This window comes from Periophthalmus magnuspinnatus, chromosome 9, assembly GCF_009829125.3.
Source record: "Periophthalmus magnuspinnatus isolate fPerMag1 chromosome 9, fPerMag1.2.pri, whole genome shotgun sequence".
Lineage (NCBI taxonomy): Eukaryota > Metazoa > Chordata > Actinopteri > Gobiiformes > Gobiidae > Periophthalmus > Periophthalmus magnuspinnatus.
Genome location: NC_047134.1, coordinates 21,733,151 through 21,755,087, shown reverse-complemented (window position 1 = coordinate 21,755,087; position 21,937 = coordinate 21,733,151). Strand labels below are relative to the sequence as shown.

Genomic DNA, 21,937 nt, shown 5'->3' with positions numbered 1-21,937 from the left:
TACAAATTTTGCAAGTCATTTTACATAATATTTCTTTCTGGGTTAACACAGTTGAGTTTTATGTTTTATGTTTTATGTAAATTGTAATGTGGTTGTTCTATATAAAGAATTCAATGTACAAAGTCAGCAAAAACTCATATCGACTTCTTGTAATATAATTTTAGCAGTAGTGTTCAGTGACTTGGTGGGTAGGCAAGCAGGCTAGGGGTGGTCATCAATATTTAGTCAATAACAATTTAATAAAACCACCTTTTATACAAACTACATTTTAAATTAGTATATTTATTTTGACTGACATACTGACTGAGAAGCCTAGACCTACATAGTTTATTAGTATTTGTACATATTAGACTGTATTTGACACCCTGTTTGCACAAAAAGGGCTAGTTAGTGGGCCTACTCCTACACCTCATTTATGCAGCTAAGCCTTCAGTACTAATGTTATCTATGTAATTATTATTATGCATCTAGAAACTATATGTGTGACATATGAGAGCTCTACAGATGTGTAATGCACTGATCAGACAGGTGCACAGGTCAGACAGGTGCACAGGTCAGACAGGTGCACTGGTCAGACAGGTGCACAGGTCAGACAGGTGATGTGTGTTCTTATAATACAGCCTCATATGCCACAAACGTCACCTTAAACACAGCCCTGCATTAGAACTGACACTGACACTCACCTCTCACAGATGTAACTGTGACTTTTAGTAGATATTTTCAAAGACGGAGAGGAAATGTGATACCTTGAAGGACTGCACAAAGGTCCAGAGCAGGATCCTGATGGTGTAGCCTTGTCTCAGGAGTTTGATCAGACGAGCCGCTCTGAACAGCCTCAAGAAACTCAGGTTCAGAAGTCTGTCCTGTTCAACACAAGACACAACACATAATGAGATTATACATTTACATAATTTCTTATGCTATTTTCATTATATTCATTATTATTTTGAGAAAACTAAAAATAACATTATTGTGTTTTTTCAGTCAGTATACTAGTTGAAGTAGCATTATATATTGTAATAGTCTAAAGTTATAGGGCCATCAGTTTGCGTTCATATTGTAGATTTTAACATACGTCATATCTCAAACTGAGGGTATAACTCACTTTTGAAAGAAATTACCAAAAAAACAATACATAAATGCTGAACCACTTTTTGGGTGATTAGGTGATTGGGTGAAGTGATTGGGTCTACAAACATTTTTGTTAACAATTGTTAACAATTGACACTTTTTGATACTATGTTGACAATATTGTTCCACTGTAGTTTTGACGACAGACACGAGTAAAGTAAACTTTTGTGAGTGATTTTTGTATTTGTAGTCCCGCTACTGCAGAAATATTCACTATAAACCAGGTCAAAATATCCATATGGAGATCTAAATATAAAAATTGACAGTAAAAGACCAATTTTATCAGAGAATTCTAACCTGCCCTCCACCTGAATGTTAAACTATAGGCACTTTAGAATGTAGTGATGTAACATGAATGCTACTAATTAAAACTGAACAATTTAACCAACACATGCAACTCACTGGAGAGTTGGAGACAATAAAAAACATGGTACTAAACAAGAACTTACTGTTGTCTGGGCACGTTGAGTATGGCGACACCAGTGATCACAATTATCACAATGAGCAAAGAGACGAAGACACGAGGCACAGAGGAGAGCAGAGAGAGATGGGAGAACAGTCATATATTACAACAGAAACACAAAGTTCAACAGCTACACACATTTAAATACACATGGATATCAATATGACAGATTGAGAGGCTACTAAGATTAGTACGGAAATGTCTTTAAATATTCTTTGTGAAGATGATACACTTTTTGTTGTAGTAGTGGTAGTAGTAGTAGTAGTAGTAGTAGCAGTAGTAGTAGTAGTAGTAGTAGTAGTAGTAATAACCAGTATTTAAAGAGTTTTGTAGGATTATTTTGGACAAACATTACCAATAGATGTCCCAAAATATGAAGTATCCATATCTAAATATTGGTTTTACTGATGACACTTATGACAGTACGTTATGCTTTATGTGTTTTCATTTACATTTTGAATCTACTGGTTGTAACAACTACAGTAAAGTATCATATGGTGCAATTTTTCAGAATGATGAAAAGTTAGGAGTGCCATAACAATTAACAATTCAAAACAAAAAATATATATCTTTTGAATGAACTGTCCTCAAAATGGCCCCATATCACAGGAACACTTTGTGTTTGTGTTAAGCATTTGTCACCCTGACATGATGGCAAAAATAATATTCAATAGACCCAATATATAAGGTGATTCCTGTCATTTCAATTTCTCAATTTAAATCATACTGTAGCTTAACTTTGACTTATGAAAACAGGAGCATTGAACATTGAAAATACAAAGAAGCCATCTTTGTCCCTTGTGATTCACTCAAATCGACCACTTCTTCTTACAGCTTTTATGCAACATCCTTCCAATAAAAAAAATCACTACGTCCCCCTCCCTCCCAGCTCTTATGTCTCATCTAAAGGCACCTCTTGGACCTCTCCCATACCATTGTCTTTGCTGAGGTGGCTGGTTGGCTTGTGTGCTGTATAGGAGCGTTTGTAACCATAAAAGAAGTGGTGTTGTTTACATAAATGCAGATCTAAGCAGTAAAGTGTTATGTCCCCTTACATTGATTTCAGTGACCAGGATGTCCGTGATGCTGCCGAGGACAGTCACAAAGTCAAACACATTCCAGGCATCTTTTAGGTAGTTCTGAAAGAGATTGAGAAACATTGATAGAATTTTGTAGCTGTATAAAATTGCGATGGAAAATGTTACTCACTAGAGGGCCAAATGCAATGATTTTAAGAATACACTCCAAGGAGAATAAAGTGGTGAAGACGATGTTGAGGTTCTTCAGCATTGCTTCGTAGAAATCTGGGGCCCCGTGAAACTAGGGTATGAAAGAAATGTTGTATAAAATGGTAAATGGTCACATTTTTATATACCATATTTTCTGAAGTATAAGTCACACCTGAGTATAAGTCACACCAGTCAAAAAATGCATAATAATGAAGGAAAAAAAACATATATTTCACATATAAATCACATCTGTGTATAAGTCGCACCCTCGGCCAAACTATGAAAAAATTTGCAACTTATAGTCCGAAAAATACGGTAACGCTTTTCCACCTTCAAGGCCTCAAAGCACTTTACATCAAGGAAACACTCACCACTCATTCACACACACATTCATACACCAGAGTACGCAGACACTGGGGGTAAGGTGGGTTGTCTTGCCCAAGGATACAACAGCAGCATCCATCTGTGGGAGCTCAAATCATACCACCAACCAGTGGCCAATCAGTGACCGCTCAACCAATCACGAGAGCCAATCTACCCAGAAACTCAATGATACCCAGATATTACTTGATGAAATACTTTAAAGCTTTCCTAACTAGTTTTAGAATACTTGTGAACAATATAATTATTGTATTTCTGTTTTATGAGAGTTGGCGGTTCACATTGTGCCTACTGCCTATACCTGACCATTACCCCAAACACACTAATATATGTATGCCTATGGATACAAAAACATTCCAGTGTCGAGAGAGGGAAGAGAACTGCCGAGCATCACTTTCTGACCAAATGCATAGCTTAGACAATAGTAGTGAATCTAGTCAAATGCACTACAGCTCTTCAGTCAAATCAAGAGAGACATTGAAAGCTAGTGTCTCACCTTCATCATGAGCACAATAGTGTTGAGAGCGATCATAATCATTATGGAGTACTCAAAGGGAGCAGAGACCACAAACTTCCACATGCGATACTGAAAGGACCTGGTGTTCTCCGGCATGTACCGTGTCAGAGGCTTGGCATTGATGGCAAAGTCAATACAGGCCCGCTGTAAGAGAGAAAGAACAGAGGGCCATAATCATACAGACTTACATTGGTGCTAAATGTATGTGGTAAACTGTTGCTACACAGTACAGCAGTCAGTTTTTAAGGATGGGGAACTTGAAGCTTTGGTTATTATTTGGTGTATTTAAAAGTCCTATATTAGACAAAATTTAGTCTTGTGAGCTTTAAGCCATGTTATTGTTGTTACCTCCTAAAACATATCCAGAGTTGTGTTTTGTTTCATTCACACATGTTTGAGTAGCCCTTTAATATTAGTCTGTCTACATCTCCAAAGCCCCAAATGCTCTGTTCTACCTTGTGATGTCATGAAGCAGTAGCGAAGCGAACAGCTACATTTTACATTTAGTTCAGTAGAAACTGGAAATTCCATGGATAATTATTCAAATGATTCTAGAGAAGGTGTATGGAGTTTAAAAACACAGCACTTCCTGTATTACCACATGACATCACAAGGTGGACTATATATGTAGGGTTTGTGTGTTTTGTGAATGAAACGAAACACAACTCCAGTTATGTTTTTGATGAAGAAACAACAATATAACACAGATCAGATGATAGCATAATAAGGGCCCATTAACAATTCAAAGGTAAAGGACTATGTCACGTTTCTGTTGAAGGGTCAACCATATTCTTGTCTCCATGGAGCTGTTATTACTTTGCCTAGAATATTCCACAGTGTTTCATTAAACTTAGCAAAGCCAACCAGGCTAAGTTACAAGTCAGATAGAGCAGTTTTAAGACCACTTGTTCCTTCTGCCATCTAGGTTTATTGAATACCGTTTGGAGTATATTATGTATGGTGGGTAAATAAACTACAGGGGACCAAGAAAAAAACAACATTTCTATGAATAATTTATTTAAAAAAAAAAAAAAATTCAAGTGAAAGGGAAAGGTTGTCTTGGTCCAAAATACAAAACAATGTTGGTGCACTTACAAATAATTGACCAAAATGTAAACTTTTAACCTGCCAAAGATGTGACACTATTCAGTTGAGTTAATAACAAAGACCATTGTATTTATAATTCTTTATTCACTTGATATAAGTTTTGTAAGTGTGTGCATTAAGTGCAACTCTTACCTCATTCTTCTCCAGGCTGCACTCAGATAGGGCCTTGTCTCCCTGCTCCTGGAATGTGATGATGATGAGAGCCACGAAGATGTTGACGAAGAAGAAAGGAAAAACCACAAAGTAGACAACATAAAATATGGACATTTCAATCCTGTATCCGGGACTGGGGCCTGTGTCTTCAAATGTAGCGTCCACTGAGTGCTTCAACACGCTGCAGGAAACAAATGACACATTTAGACATCTATTAATAAACTGTAATATTATAAAGCTATGCACTGTGAACTTTCAATCATGTTTTAGAGACAGCCAGGTAATCCAGGCTGGTGGTTTGATTCTCTCATTCCTCAGTTCTTAGTACTGTTGTGTCCTTAAGCATAGGGCTGCACAATATATAGCAACTGTATCAAAATCACAATGTAAGTTGGCACAATTATAAAAATTATAAAGTTACAAAGTCTGCATTTATTGACATAATAGAATGTACATTATAAAGAACAATATAGCCAGCCTTTGTACAGAAAAATCCTACCTTATCTTACCTTGACATCTACAAACATGTGATTCTGGTTTATCAGTTGTACTGGTTTATGGTACTGGTTTATCAGTTCATATTTCAGTCTTCTCTAAAATATTAATGCGCCTGCAGTTGTTTATAATACTCACTCTGAATTAGGGCTGTAGTCAACTAAAGAAATTCTTAAATTGACTAAAGACATGTCCTGTTGATTGATCAGTTGACTAAAAATCGGCCGTGGCAATAGCCATGGTACGATATTGAAATTTGGTGTAATTTTGTGCTATAATCATAGCAAAAAAAAATGCGATTAACAATTATATCATGACAATTATTAAAGTTGCTTACAGTTTGAAAATGTTATGGATATGAATAGTTTGAATTTTAATATTATAAATAAGTTTCATATTGAAATAACTGTCACAGTATTGTACTTTATTTTAAGTGAAAACAACAATGATGTAGAAGAGATTATCATGGATAAGTCACACAGGTTTTAATGCTGCATTATTAGTCTGTCTATATCTCCCAAGCTAAAAATGCTCTGATCCACCTTGTGATGTCATGAAAAGGTAGTTTCCAAATTAACAGCTACCTTTCATCTTTATATCAGCAGACATAGGAAACTTCTGGGCTGAAATTAGCCAAATGATTCTAGTGAACGTGTATGGAGTTTAAAAACACAGTGGAGCACTTCCTGTATTAAAAAATGACATCACAAGTTGGAGTGTTTTTAATTTGAGAATAAATGTGCAGGATTTGTGTTAAATGTGTGTTTTTTTCTGCACATTCTGGTGATAAAGGCAATTATCTTTGTTGGTGTTTATCACAACAAACTATTATTGTTTGCTGTCCCATCCTTCTGTGGCAAAAGCTCTCAAAACTATTACGCATTTCTCTGTATCTGCACTAAAACTGCTCTCCCAAGACTACAACTGCACAGGAGTTCATGTATCAGGCATTTTTTTTTTATGTAGAAAAGAATATTTTCCCTAGTGATCGAGTTTATTCCACACATTTGACAGGTGCTATTTAGCGCAGAGGTACTTTCCAGACGAGCTGTGAGCCGGAGGTGTACTTACGTTGGCCAGCCTTCCCCCGTGGATACAGTGAAGAGGGTGAGGAAAGCCCACAGCACGTTGTCATAGTGAAACTCATATTTTTTCCACTCTCTGGGCATGGCAGCCACCTCGTCTTTGTCATAGTCAAGAAATTGTCCCCTGGAACATAGTAAAAGCGTTTGGGAGAGTATACACTGACAAGTGGTAAAAGAGTGTATCTGATGTGTAGCCCTGGTTTGCTATGTGTTAACTTTAGATTCGATTAGTTAAGATTAGTTTTAGTTTTATATTTGTTTAGTCTTAGGGTGCATTTAGACCAAAAAAAAATTGGGACTAAACTGGGTCTAACCTGGACCTAAACTTGGGTTAGACCAAAACCAAGTAAAGACAAGAGCAAGAAAAAAACACGTTGATCAACCACATTGGCACTAAAATGAGCTCAAAAGTAATTCTTGTTTAGTCCTGGTTTAGTCTAAGATTAGTTCAGGGTTAGTATTTACTCTTAAATTATGCAGACAAAAGGAGGACAAACTAGTGGTTTAAATTAACTTTGAATTCAGCACATATGTATATTGCAGACAAATCCACATAGCACCTCAAGGAACTACCATAATTTAAGAACCGCCACTGGTTTAGCCCTAAAATAGTTAATAGTTAAATCTTGGGTTAGTCCTGGTTTAGTCCACATTGTGTATTGTTCAGTCCACTTTTAGACCCAATGTAGTCCTAGATTAGTATGGTTTAATTTAGTCTTGGTCTAGCCATATCCAAGTTACTTCAGAATTGGAGTCAAGATTTAGACCCTTTACAATCACTTAGTTAGAAAAAGATAGTAGACCAACTTGCAGTCTTTCTCCAGCCCCTTGGACTCGTCTGTGCAGTAGAAAAACTTCCCCTTGAACAGTTGCACCGCAATGACGGCAAAAATGAACATGAAGAGGATATAGACAATCAGGATGTTCAACACGTTTTTCAGAGAATTCACCACACAGTCGAACACAGCCTGCAAAAAAAAATAAAAAATACAGATTATGTGTACTATGGAATTGTATATTTATCATACTTGTATTGTTTGTGACAGTATTATGGCCTGTGTCTCTATTTGAGTGAAATGTGTCTGCCTCAGTTCAGATATATTCTATAAGCAGCTTTTGAGGTCAAAATAAGTGCACTGTGTACTGTCTGCATAACTGAATAATTGCACTGAATGTACATGAGAATAAACTTTTGAACACTGCAAACTGTTTAAATGAACCAGTTCCGTTTTTCTGTACAGAGCTTTTAAATGTAGTTGAATGGACTCTAAGCTAAGTGTATAAACTCACTGCAATTACTGCTATGCTACAAGTACTATATGGTCACAGTTAATCCGGATGCCATTCCTGACTTAATCCTCTCTGGTGTTTTGTTTTGACACCATTATTTTTCCATTTTATCAAGTCTCAAAGTCATTTATGGTAACTGTTGTCATACTGTCATACTAGAACAATGTATTACAAGAATCAACTGCAGAACTAAACATCAAAAAAATGAAATAATTGAAGCTGTTTTGGCCTCACCTTGAGCTTGGGCAGTCGTTTGATGGTTTTGAGTGGCCGCAGCACCCGAAGGACCCTAAGAGATTTGATGGTGCTGATATCTTTGCCTTTGGTCCCCCTGCAGCGGAAAGCCAAGTTAACACACAGGTACACGTACAAGTCAGCCCTGGTCACCAACCTTTAGCTTCCTGTACAACTGAAATGAGTGGGTAAGGGTCACTAACACAAGTACAAAATATAGTCTTATACTTTACCTTTGTAATGTTTTCAAATAGAGTATGTGATGTGTGAGGTGGTACTATTGGCTGAAGTCACACATTTTAATTTATTTCTCAAAATTCACATGTTTTATTTCCTTATTATTTCTAGGCAAATGTTCATATCCATGTCACTTATGGGAATTCAAATTGTAGACTAAAAAAAATTTGATTAGGACTCAAAATAGTTAAAGGGATATAGTGTTAAGTTCATTTCTGATAATAAATTAATGTGTTTTTTTCCTGCTCATCTCCATGGAGATGTTAGTTATCACATTATGGCATTAAAGCTGTACATCTCTGGTTTCAAAGTATTTTAAAAACCTGTTTATCACCATACAGCGGAATATTCAAAACAAATCAATAACATCTCCATGGAAACAAGCAGGGGATCAACTCAACTTAGCACTAGAAAAGTTACATCAAGCACCTTTAACAGCAGTGGCTTCATGTAATTAATTTAGAAGGAACAAATGAAGCTTACTTTTCCTGTAAAATGTAACAAAAACATGCATATTTCCTACCACACTGCCACACATTTGAATTCAGTGTCGCTTTTAGCAGCAGAAAAGATGAGAGAGGCTCTTATTTGTCATTTGGCGTAATCATGTTGTGTGCGTTTGTACCAAGCCATTTCTACTGACACTAATCTTGTTAAGTACGACTTACTGGTGTGTAATTGTCACACAGCACACTGCATACGCGCCACTCCACAACCAACCTCACACAGATGCATGCGCCGCTTTACCATTCACAATATATGCACCACATAATCCTCATTCACAACTGCTTTCTGATTTCTAGTATATTCTGGCATGCACTGGACTTAACAAAAAGGCACTGCCTGTCCTTTTGTTGAGAAATTTGACATGCAGACGTTTACTGTGCATCAGGGATCAGTATCACCAAGAATTCAAAATATCGCAAATAGTAAACTTGGTAATACGGATCTTTATTGTATTCAAAGGATCGAAACACATTGCTTTTTGAATGCTTGAGTTATTTGCAGACTCAAAGTGCAAACAATTCAATTAGAAAGTCACTCTTTATTGTTCATATACTGTACCTTGGACTTGTATGATCTCATTACTGCAAGAACATACACGTTTGATCTATGTGCCATGTCCTTGTAAAGACTATAGGTTGAGTTATATATACAAAGACACAGTGGCTTCAGTCAAATAACATGGATAAGATACAAATCCTAGCCATTCTTCATAGTAACTGAGTGGGCTTTGTCGCTATTTTAAAAGGTAGATTCCATTCAGTTAATGTGTTTTCTTTCTATTTTAAATTATATTAGTTTTCAAGAAGAGAATTAGCAAAGACTGCGTGAGTATTAGCAATGAGTAATATTATTTGTATGAGCCGCAATGAATAAACGTATGATTTTGTTATTTAATATTTCACTTTTGAACAAAGCATTAAAGGGACACTACATAAGTTTTCTGGTGCAGGGTCTGTCACCTGTGGGTTCCACATTATGCTTTAAATGTATTTGTCTTTCAATTACCGGTACTCAATTATTACTCAATTACACGTGTCTTTATTGCCAAAAAATAGTTGTTTGGTAGGGTCACTTGGTTGTCTTCAATGAGATTTTAGTTTTATGCCATTTTGTGGAACATTACAGGCAAAACAACAACATCTCCATCGAACCCTCAACCTGAAAACTGACATAGTGCCTCTTTAAAGGGCCCATATTACAGTATTTTCTGGTCTGTTATAATGTTGTATCCTCATCACAAACATATCTGGAGATGCATTTTGTTTAATTCACACAAACTCTGCATATTTAGGCTGAGTTCTTCTCTCAAGCAAAAACACTCTCTTCCACCTTTTGATGTCACATGGTAACACGGGAACTGCCCAACTATGTTTTCAAACTCCATACACCTTCACAAGCATCATTTTGATGATTTCAGCCCTGGAATTTCCCATCTCTACAGAACAAAAGGTAGCAGTTGAACTTGAACCATTTCATGACATCACAAGGTGGAACAGAGCATTTTGAGCTTTGGAGATGTAGACAGACTAATAACAAAACGTTAGGCAAACACGTGTGAATGAAACGTTTGTTTTTTTGTTTTGTTTTTTAGGAGGGAACAACATTCTCACATGGCTTAAACCACACAACAGTCAATTTTGTGTAATATAGGACCTTTAACTTACACCTCTTGTTCGTTTGGTCTGCATTGTTTCAAGACGTTACTTTTCACTGGCTAACTTCAAAGAATCACTGTCTTGTCTGCCGAGTGTCTAAATGTCCAAACACTGATAAATTACTAATGATTTAATGCTGGGATTTTCTATACCTTACATACATTAAAGTTGGTAAATAGTATATAGTATCCACTATGTTTTACTGTACAATCTCAGTCTGAGTTGTATTGTACTCCATGCAGCAGCGTCCATGCTCTGATGCACATTGTCGTCGTTGCATGCGTTTAGTGATGTAGGCCTGAGCATCTGTAGACCATACACTCACACAGTCACAATGAGGTCTAGAGGAGAACCACGTCAAGAATCTGATAGCTTTCACTGAATAGGCCTCGTAATGTAGCAACAACCAGGAGAGTCTTAGGCCAGTACAGGTTATGTTCAGTCTTGGTTTCCAGTTTAGTCCTGATGTAGATTGTCTAGTCCTGGTTTAGTCAGAGTTGAGTCCAGGTTTAGTTCTAGGTCCGATTTTAGATCCAATTTGGATGTGTGGTGTGTGCAAATCTGTGTGTGAGCAAAGCCTAACAAATTTAAATTATGCTCCAAATAATTTATATTGATAATTACAGCCCTGGCCCCAGTGGGAAGACTATTGTAGGGTTGCAAAAGTATCAAAAATCAGATACTAATCGATACTTAAACTAGTATTGAAACTAGATACTAGGTCACGTTCACTGGAGAGGTTAACTTTTCCTGAATGGCTTTAGAATGATCTTGAGCTGTATCAGAACATGTGTAAGACAGTATAGATTAGTATAAGCCCATGGACCACTATAGGACCTACCTGGATGATCGAGAAATAACCAGACATAAGACCACACGGTAATGTAAAATAACGTACGCAAGATTTAATGTTGAAAATTACATTCTATTGTCTAAATAAAAAGTGTTTTTAATCATCATCATGGTATCACAATCTGTATTAAGTATCAAGTCTATTCCTTAGTACTGAATTTGAGTTTGAAATGTTAATGTCATGACAACACTAGCCTGTAGTACATGTTTTTGATTTTGTATCAATGTGTGAAATAACCACAAATTTGCATCGTTTCATTTCTTAACAGCACACCTGGACACTGTAAAATCTTTTACAGAGGCTACAATGTGCCAAATGTCTATAGGGAAAGTGAGGGAGTAAGGCCAGATGATAATGAGGTGTCTGGCAGCGGTGTGAGGAGGGCCACACAGGTCCCACTCTGTTCTGGGGCCAGGACAGAGGTCGGCCCACTATCCCAATCCATCTTCCATATGGCTATTTTTAGAGCCTCGTCTTTATACAACAGTTTAGTTTATCGATAAAACTTTCAACAAACTGCACTGCAACCAACTTTCAAGGCACAACTACATGATGCGCTTTAACAATTGACATAACAGCATTGTAATTTTAGAAAGTCTAGATTGTTTAAGAGGCTGTAAATGATTTTTCCCATGTAGCTGAGCAAAATGTATGACCCCAGTACAGATACATTGTATGAGCAGCTCTTGAGTTCAGAATGAGACTCCAGTGTATTGTCTGCATCTGCATTTTTATCGTCAGAGAATCAGAAAGTGCACTGTTAGTATGCTGGTTATTCTTAGCATTACCATGATGAAGCGGCACAATCCAAAACCTTACTGTAGTTTATAAACACTTTAGGCTCTTCTCTCCCTTTTCTCCTCACGTTTGGACTCTGTCTTCTTTACGCAGCTGTTTGGTCCAGACCTTGGACTTTGGACCAAACCAAGCAAGAAATTCCGAAAGATCCAGACCAAAGGTTGAAAGTGTGAAAGCACCCCAAGACAGTAAAAATCAGATTCAGTGCCTTAAGCAATCTCATATGCACTTTGCCCTGTGTTATGAAATGCTTTCTGAAAATGGCTTATCGAGGTTGTCAAGAAGGAATTTGCACAGACTGGTTCTAAACTGCACATGGCTTAAGATGTTGATCTCTGGTGTGCTGCTGTCTAACAAGTTGTTATCTATTTTCAGGATAATAGGTTGAAGATTATAGGTGTCCTTTCTGTCAGTGAACATCCGGACAATATTTTAATAGGACATGAAAGCCAGAAAACATGTATGTAACTGTTCCTGCTTTTTAGTTTAAGAAACAATGTCATTTATTTTGGAGAATTTGTTCTGTAAATAAACATAAAAATGTTCCGAGGCCTGTTTCAGTTGAGAGCTATCAGATTGCGGTTCCCGTTGGTTAAGAGGAGCTACTGTGTCCATGTTAAATGACTTTGGTTTATGTTGTACAGGAAGTCAACCGTAAGAAGAATAGGAGTCAGAGGGGTTGTTTGGGGTTGGTTTGGGGGCGGGGGGGAGAGGGGCGGGGCAAAGGATTAGGTCCCCACCTGGTCACACCTTGTTGCGATCTACTTGGGGGAAAACAGTGGTAAAACAAGGTACAGCACATTTATGGATGCTTCGCACAGACATAAGTACATAAAGCATATGTTTGCATCAACAACAGCACAGAGGTGTCTGAGGACTACAGCTAAAGCAACTAGCTGATTGGAAAAGCTATGTCCAAGTGTGATTGCTGTTTAAACTCCTCAAATGTCTAAAATCTAATCTACAATATTAGTTTATCGTTTGAAAGACAATTTTAAAAAGTGCAAATATTTATGCATTTTCAGCAAGCAGGTTAACAACTCAACTAATGTATGAAAATATGACGTGAATAGCAATGAATGAAAGGAAAACAAAGGCGAATATTTGTATGTACTGTTTCTGCACACTACAGTACAATAGTCATTGTACCTTATATCAAATTGCAGACAAAATTTTGTAAAAAAAAAAAAAAAAGAAAAAAAAGAGAAAAGAAAAATAGATATATAGATTTTTTTGTGTTAAGGTTCTTGTAGCTGAAAACAACAAAAGTGTATGACGTTGATTTACTATGGGCAATAAACCAATTTAAATTTTTGTAATACATAAAAACCCTGACACATTTGGCACAAATCTGAAAGTACAGAGCTAGCAGAAACATTACAGTGTGTGATTTATTGGATAGAAAATATTGCTATCCATCTGCAATCTGAAAGTAATTGAATCTGCACAAGCCACTAGTGCTGTCTGCAGGGTCACATCAGAGTGTGTCAAATTCAGGGCTGAATATCTAAAGGGCATACGTGACTTTCTACATGATTCTACAGGAGAACCAAGAAAAGGTTCATAATTCAAACAGACAAAACAGCCTTGTACGTTAAACAGGGATGCACTCATTCAGTTTTTTTGTTCCAATGCCTTAATTAAAAATATATATTTGACTGTATTTTTTACCAATTAGATCAGGAAGCTATCTTATATAAAATTAACACAGTCAGGAACCTTTATGTTAAAGTAATAATAAAAGGAAAGAAAGAAATGAAAGAAATAATACGGAAATATACTTTATTTTCAAGTCACGTGGTTCCATACATTCTGGGTAAGGTTTAAAGTTGAATGCCATACTGTAACATTCTAAACTAAGCAGTGTCCGTAGAAAAAGCAGGTAGCAGACCCCTAACCATAAACAATTATACAGTGCATCTTTAATAGAACTGCACTTTTCATATATAACTAAAGCTTTCATTTTATATAAACTACATTTTACCCAGAACGCCACTCACTCCTTTGAGTTCCCAGCCCTTTAAACACCCTGCAGAGCTCTTCACCCGAGTGACTGTAGATTCAGTGAGTTTGATTGAGGCTGTGTTATGGTCCATTGTCTGCCATGAGAAGTCAGTCCAAACAGATGGTTCAAAGGCATGCATGACCAGTGAGTGACAGCTGCAGGCTCCCAGCACTCTGTGTCAGCCAGAATCTGACCCACATGAAGATAATGAGAAGATTATAATGCATGAAGAGTGTGGAGGTGTTTGAGGACAGGTTAAAACATTATTTAGATTTATGTGATTTTCCACTGAAACTAAGACAAAAAAATCAACTAGGAGGGGGTATCTTTGGAATATTACAGTAACTGCTAACACATGATATATTTAGATTGTTGTGTTATCTTTTATTGTTTTGAAAATGCTATATACGAAAACACATTTAATAGGTTTCAGTTTCATTTTTGACAATCCCTTTGCTCCCAGCTCTAAATCACTTCCCCCTTCAGAGCTCAAAAATTACAGTCAGCATGGATCCCACTACTGCCGCATCAGAGTATTGTTTTGTATCATGCTTACTTCCTTACTATTTAACTCAATGAAGACAAATTCAACTATTTCAAATGCTTTCCCTGAACGTTTCAGACTTTGTGCATTAAATCTCGTAGAATATGCAACTAAGCCAAGCCACATCCAGTAACAATTATGAGGAAATATAGCTATTTGATTGTTAATGGGCTTTGCTAATACCCTTAATGTATTCTAAATGTTCCAAATGGAAAACAATAGTATGTTAAATAAATATAGATCCATATGAGTTAGATAATTGACATACAGATTCCATAGTCTCTCTTAAGCATCACTACATCACATACTGCTAACATGATGAATTTAGTCCCACTGTCTACACGCTAACCCTGTATTTTCTTACAAAGCCTACTACTATTTCTGGCTCATTTGCTGCTAAATGCTCCACTTTGTCTTCTGCTCCTAAGTGCATTGCTCACTCAGCAAATTTCCCCCCAGACAACATCTGCTCGCCAATGTCAAAATTTAGTATTACAAATCTGGCAAGCCCAAGGCCAAAAGCAGCTCAAATTAACTACCGAAAGTTTGTGATGAAAGGATCTTATTTCTGGCATCTCTAACATATGGCTGACAGACTAAGGCTATTAGTTAGAAAATGATAGATTTTTACAGAAGTATCTATTTCCAACACTAGAGCTACTCCAAATCTTAAATCTTACAAATTTGGGAAGCATTGAAAGTCCTGTACCTGATTTTTTTCAATGATTTGAGCAAAAGCTGCTCTTGAGGTCAAAATAAGTCTGCAGTGTACTGTCGGCGTTTGATTAGAAGGCATTTTATTAATAATAGTCAGAAAGAAGTCTGCGTTAGCATGCTAGTTGTTGTTAGCTTTACTGTCACGGCAAAAGTTCTCACAGGTCTCCGAGAGTTGTGAAAAGAGCTTGTAAGGTCATAACTTTGGATCTCTGCAAAGTGTTTAAAATTAACTAGTTCTGTTTTTCACATTTTAAGACAATAAAAATCAGGTACAGCACATTTAAGCCAAGAATAGCAAACAATTATTATGTTTTTTTTCTCCATTATAATATTTGCTTTTTGTCTTTATAACATAAACTAGGGGACATCAATGCAATGCTAATAGCTGAGGATATGATTGATTATATAGGTGTTTTAATGTATTTATAACCCTAATGCTACTCTAGAAGTTACATTTTACTTATCTGGCAATCTAAGCCAAAAAAGCAAAAAAGCAAAAAAGCAAAAAACAAAAACAAAAACATTAGAATCTATTAGATCTAATAATAGTCTTATTATAAGACTAGTCCCTAGAAATTAAAACATACAAATCCTGCCACGCCACGCCAAAATTAGCAAAGAATTATCAACTAAATACTTCACTTTTTCATACTATAATTCATTTTGGGGTCCCATATCATAGACTAGGGCATATAATTGTAATGCTATTAGCTTAGCAACTAACGTGATTGATTTTAGACTAGTCCAATGTGTCTGACAGATACAGGCCATGCAGAGGAATGAACACACTAGAAGATGTGACACAGTGGCCAATGGGCGGTCATTAAAACCCCATAGCTAACAGCGTACATGTGGAACAGTCTATTTAATGTGCATGCTAAGATCACATAGAAACCATCAATAGCCCCCCTCCGTGATACTCTCAGGCAGCAGCTAGCCTGTTACATTAGCGATCCTCTGCTGAATTAATAATAGAGGACGAGAAATGAATGGCTGGATAGGTCCGTTGGCAAAGTGCTGATGGAAAAAGCTCACGCCAGAGGCAGAGGAGAGAGGAGGGATGTGGAGGAGAGAGTGTGTGTGGTGAGATAAAGGTAGATAGAGCCAGTCAGGCAAGTCTAAAATGAACTACAAGACAGGAATGTGGCCCAGAGTCTGCAAAAAGCATCCATCGCCACAAGCAATTTGACTTCACACACTGTAGGTCTTACAGTAAAATACTAGTAAGCTAAAGTAACTGAATATTTATCTCTGCCCAAGCTTTGTGGTTAATTAGAATATAATCTATATATATATGTATGTATATATATAATATGTCTTTAGATATATATAGCTGTGTAGGAACATCGTATACCTTGTGGAATGTGTTAATTTGCATACTGACTAGAGTTGTTTCTAGAGTGCATGATATTAATTGATACTAAAATTTGTGCAGATTTATTTAAAAACAAAATAAATCTCATGAATATTCTCATTTTTTAATATCAGAATCAGTTTTAAATGTTTGTATAATGGCAACACTAATACTATTACTCATTTGTATAATATTAAACAAATGGGGGTTTTAAACTACTGGAGTTAGCGTTCACTCACTACAGCAGGTTGACTGTAGCTGGTCCAAAGCTCTGTTGTTTACTTTTCATCATTTTGGCTTGTGTTAACTCTGTGGTGTAGCTGTGTGCTTACAACAAACATGGCAGGTTTTACTAGTAGCATTTGATTTATGTTCATTCTTAATCTCTGTTTGGTTTTAGGTTTTGTCAGATGCCTTTCCTGACACTACCTTCTATATCTAGGATTGATGGTGTTTTGGATTATTATTTAAATTCATTCTGCATCCCTCTTTGTCCAATGCTAAAAGACCATTCTCTGACTCACATCAGTAGACTGTAAACTAAAATGAACAAAATTAGGTATTTGTTCAAGTATTACTTCCGATCTAATCATGTTTTTCTCTGCGAGAAAATATCACTTCAAAGATTGATGAAGTACTTTTTAAGACCTATTCTGAATAATAAAAATGCAGCCACTTTTAAAATTCTGTTGCTGTATTTATAAAACACCCATCATGAACGTCAGTCCAGGTAAGACCTTGAGTATGAAGCAATTGCTTGGCATGACTTTTGCAGCCGTGTTAGTTGAGTATGTTTTCTACTATGGTGCATACAGTAACATAGTAATGATAACACACACAGGCAGCATGAGAGAGGTAGAGGAGGCATTACCCCATGAAGCTCCTGTAAAACGATCCCGCCACAAAAACAGAAAGCTTGGGTCAATTCACACAATACGAGGAAACAACAAGGACTCCCACTGCTATAGACAGGCCTTGACAACATATTTCAAGTTGTAAACAAATGGACAGTCAGGTTTAATCAATAACACTGGTGAGGTCGTAATTGTTGACAAGAAGAGGGTGTACTCACGAAAATGCAAAAGCCACCAGCGCCCCACTGACCACTATGAAGTCCAGAATGTTCCACAGGTCTCGAAAGTAGGAGCCAGGGTGGAGAAGCAAACCCAAGTCTACCATCTATAAGCAAAATCATGTACAGTACAAGGTTATGAAGAAGTAATAAGACAAGTATATTAAACTTCAGACCATCACAAAATGACACCAATACAAATGACAAAGTGTGTGATTTATGGGATAGAAAAGATTGTTGTCCATTTGTAATCTGAAAGTAACTGCACAAGTCACTAGTGCTGTCTGCAGGGTCACATCAGAGTGTGTCAAGTACCTAACAATCTATCATCTCTGTCATGTATCTAAAGGGCATATGTGACTTTCTACATGATTCTACAGCCTTGTATTTGAAATAGTTTTTTCAGTTCCTATACCCTAATTTAAAAAATATGTTTTACTATATTTTTTACCAATTAGATCAAGAAGCTGTCTTATATAACATCAACACAGTGAGCAAATTTTATGTCTAAGTAATAACCAATGAATTGAAAGAAATTAATCTAATTGACACATAAGTTAAATATTATGAAATCTATTTTATTTTAAGCCACATACAAGGTTCCATACATTCTGGGTAAGGTTTTGAACACTCATATCGCATTAATTCAGTAAAGTGTCCAACCAAATTTGAAATAGAAGGTAATCAGGAACAAGAATAATTGAATAACTTAATTTCAACAAAAATCACACCTAGCACCTTATCTCAAAGTGGGTTTTGTCTCAATGAAAATCTTAAAGGTTCACTATGTAACTTTTCTGGTGGAGGACCCGCCACTGCCATCTCAATGGAGATGTTATTGCTTCCACTGTTTGTTTTTTCTTCACATTACTGTATGTCACTATCTCACTATGGCAACAGCCCAGGTTAGAGGTCAGCTCTATAAAGAAGTGATCCTGCTCTTAGTAAAAATGTTGTTTACATGCAATATAGATATAGTTGAATGCCATGCTGTAATACTCTTAAGTTTAGAGTGTTTTTAGTTTAGAGTCTAAACTAAGAAGTAACATCTCCATGGAGACAAGCAGGTAGCAAACCCAGGTAGCAAACCCCTCACCATAAAAATTACAAAGTGCATCTGTAGTAGAACTGCACTTTTCATATATAACTAAAGCTTTTATTTGATATAAACTACATTTTACCCAGAATGCTACTTACATCTTCGAGTTCCCAGCCCTTTAAATGTCCGTCCTCTGGATTTGACCCTTCTATGGAGTTTTGGTCAGCATACTTATGACAGCAGGTGATTTAAAATGATAGAAATATATATTTTTATTTTCTTTTTGTGTCATTATAATAGGTATATATCAGGCAATATACAGTGTATAAATTAAGGGCACCTGGGTGTCCATCTCCAGATCTTGGTCAGGACAATCGAAGCTGGAGGATGATACCTATTGTGCAAGTTTTTGGTTGATGGGAATAACCTGAGTCACCAGAGGAAACACACCCAGATGCAGGGAGAGCATGTAAATGAGCCATCCCTGGATGGCACAACCTTCTTGCTGTGAGGAGACAGTGCTAGCCACTCAGGCACTGTGCTGCCGTTACAGTATTTGCCCTTTGATTGATGAGTTGCCAAATAAAAATTCAAATTAACAAAGTGTAACCCTCTGGAGTAGGAATTATAAGATGTGCAAACTGCAAAATGTATATAAACACCAGAGTGTGAATTTGTCTGTTGAACTTACCTTTATAACCATTTCAAAAGTGAAAACTCCAGTGAAGGCATAGTCCAGGTACTTTAACACCTGGAGAGATCAACAACATGGTAAACACAAATCAAAAATAAGGCTGCTTAAGAACTGAATGATTTAATATTCAGTCAGTCTCACATTGTTCCGAGGTGCGTTGGTCCACACTGGGTCCTCTGCAGCTAAAGCGATGCTGCTCATAGCAATCACCACTAAAATAGACATCTCGAAATATCGCAGAGTGACAATGTAATGACACAGCCTCCTCACACTGTGAAAACAGAGAGGTCCAAAGATCAGCTATAGCAGAATAGGCTCTGTGCACAAAAGTGCTCAACAACCTTATTGTCACTATTTCCTGTCCAATTTTATCTATATGACGTTTTTGCCAAGTCACTCTAAAAGGAAAAAAACAAAACAAATTAAAGATAAGGCGGTGAACAGGGAGCTGTGGGTGGATGTCACTGACCCCATGTTAAACATTACACAAATAAAATACTTCACCAGAGGACACTTCTGTGTTTATAAATAGAGATGTTTGCATCTCAATGCTAACACTAATGCTAATTTTTAGGCATAATAAATATTAAAACAACCCCACAAACTGACGTATTCTACATATAAAATTGGGTAGTCTTTATTTTAATAAATTTGAATTTTAATGGGTTATTTATTTTATGTTTTACAATCTTAATAAAAGTAACTTTTAGCTTTGAGACACAGTGAGCTAGCTAGTGTGCTGCTGGGCACAGAGCCTATTTGCATTTTAACAGTTTAACGCATATGTTTTGATCTGGTTTATGGAGAAATAACTGTCTCAAAATAGCTTTAAAAAGTGGTGGCATTATTCAGTTACAAAGGTGTGATTGAAGTCCATTGAAATTACTTTGCGCCATTACATTTTATGGCAAGTTTTATAATATAATGAAACTGAAAACACCGTAATGTCATGTGGTAAAACAGGAAATGCTCCACTGTGTTTTTAAACTCTATATAATCATGGATGATTTCAGACCTGGATTTGCCAATCTCTACTGAACTAAAGGTAAAATATATCTGTTAACTGACAACTACTACATGACATCACAAGGTGGAATAGAGCACTTTGAACTTTGCATGTAAACTTCAGACAGATAAATAATAAAGGGTTACTCAAACATGTTAGAGGGTAATTATAACATGGCTTAAAGCTCACAAGAGTCAGTTTTGTGTAAAAGTAAAGTATAGATGAAGCAATCAGGGTAGGAACTGTTAATATTTTGCAGCTTCCTTGGTGTATTTATATAAATGATCAATAAGCAAAGTTCCACAAAAAAAAAAACAAGAGGTTGGAACCATGACCACCAACATGTTATTTTCTGTATTCAAAGTAGACTAGTACATATTAGACCGAATCCATTGTCAAATAAAAATAGTTCACCATTTTGTTCTTCTGTCAGCACTTTCCATTTTCACATTGCAAACACTGTATATGTGTCTTGTATCTATTCAGAGATATGTCATCATAAAGAAAACAACATCTTTTGAAACATTGCATCATGGCAGCAGAACAGAGGTTTGTGAGAATAACACAGACAAAAATATGTCTACTCACGGATTAGATTGTCCAAAGATAAACATGGAGCTGTACGGCAGGATGGGTCTTGGTCCACTGGGATTCAGGTCCTCCAGGTTCTTCTCTGTCATTGGCATCGTCTCAGAGTCAATGCTGTTCACTAGATAAAGGAATGTAAATTGTAAGACAGTAAAAGTATGTTGGCAACATCTGAGTAAATAAACTTTGTAGCAAATATAGAATTTTTAATTACTTAAACAATGGTGGAAACTGATCTTTGTAACTGTAGATGTTTCATATAGTTACAGTATGTTAAGTTATTAATTTAACACAAAGGTTATTGACAAATATAGCCCAATATTATCTGCTTATCCGTTAATGACAACTGTTTCACTGTTTTATTTTCTAACTTTCTGTTGGTTAAATCAACAATTTTGCTGCAAGGCAACTGCTGTTGTGATTTTGGGCTCTCCATGAATATAATGAATTGAGATTATTAAATAATGATTGTATGATTTTGAATTAAAGTTGCATTACTAAATTTTCAAGATGCAAAAGGAGGAAATATTTAAATCTATTTAACTAGTCCCTAGCTCTCACAAACCGTTTAGTATATTGTTAGTATTCATGTGCATGATTTTTTGGGTGCACAGCTTTTGAACAGCTTTTTAATATGGACGTGTGAAACTGCAGCAGAGCAACAATGTGCAGTAAATAGTGCTAGTGCTGCTTATGGCTCTTACTTCCAGGTAAATAAGACACATATTTAATAATTTAATTAATAAATGTGGGTATGGAAATACTCAGAAATAGCATGGTTAT

General features: G+C 36.3%; 1 protein-coding gene across 1 annotated transcript in view; it reads right to left on the bottom strand.

Annotated features, from left to right (window-relative positions):
• Positions 1-21,937, bottom strand: part of cacna1ba (calcium channel, voltage-dependent, N type, alpha 1B subunit, a) — a 156,914-nt gene that overhangs the window by 31,512 nt on the left and 103,465 nt on the right. Inside the window, exons 23-37 of the mRNA XM_055224495.1 lie at positions 21,155-21,275; positions 19,702-19,831; positions 19,558-19,617; positions 17,828-17,934; positions 17,627-17,638; positions 12,876-12,896; positions 8,086-8,182; positions 7,369-7,529; positions 6,548-6,685; positions 4,961-5,162; positions 3,701-3,865; positions 2,804-2,914; positions 2,650-2,733; positions 1,581-1,586; positions 747-863 (exon numbers count right to left, since the gene is read on the bottom strand). Coding sequence (XP_055080470.1) covers positions 747-863; positions 1,581-1,586; positions 2,650-2,733; positions 2,804-2,914; positions 3,701-3,865; positions 4,961-5,162; positions 6,548-6,685; positions 7,369-7,529; positions 8,086-8,182; positions 12,876-12,896; positions 17,627-17,638; positions 17,828-17,934; positions 19,558-19,617; positions 19,702-19,831; positions 21,155-21,275 — 1,532 coding nt within the window. The remainder of the gene's footprint in view (positions 1-746; positions 864-1,580; positions 1,587-2,649; positions 2,734-2,803; positions 2,915-3,700; positions 3,866-4,960; positions 5,163-6,547; positions 6,686-7,368; positions 7,530-8,085; positions 8,183-12,875; positions 12,897-17,626; positions 17,639-17,827; positions 17,935-19,557; positions 19,618-19,701; positions 19,832-21,154; positions 21,276-21,937) is intronic.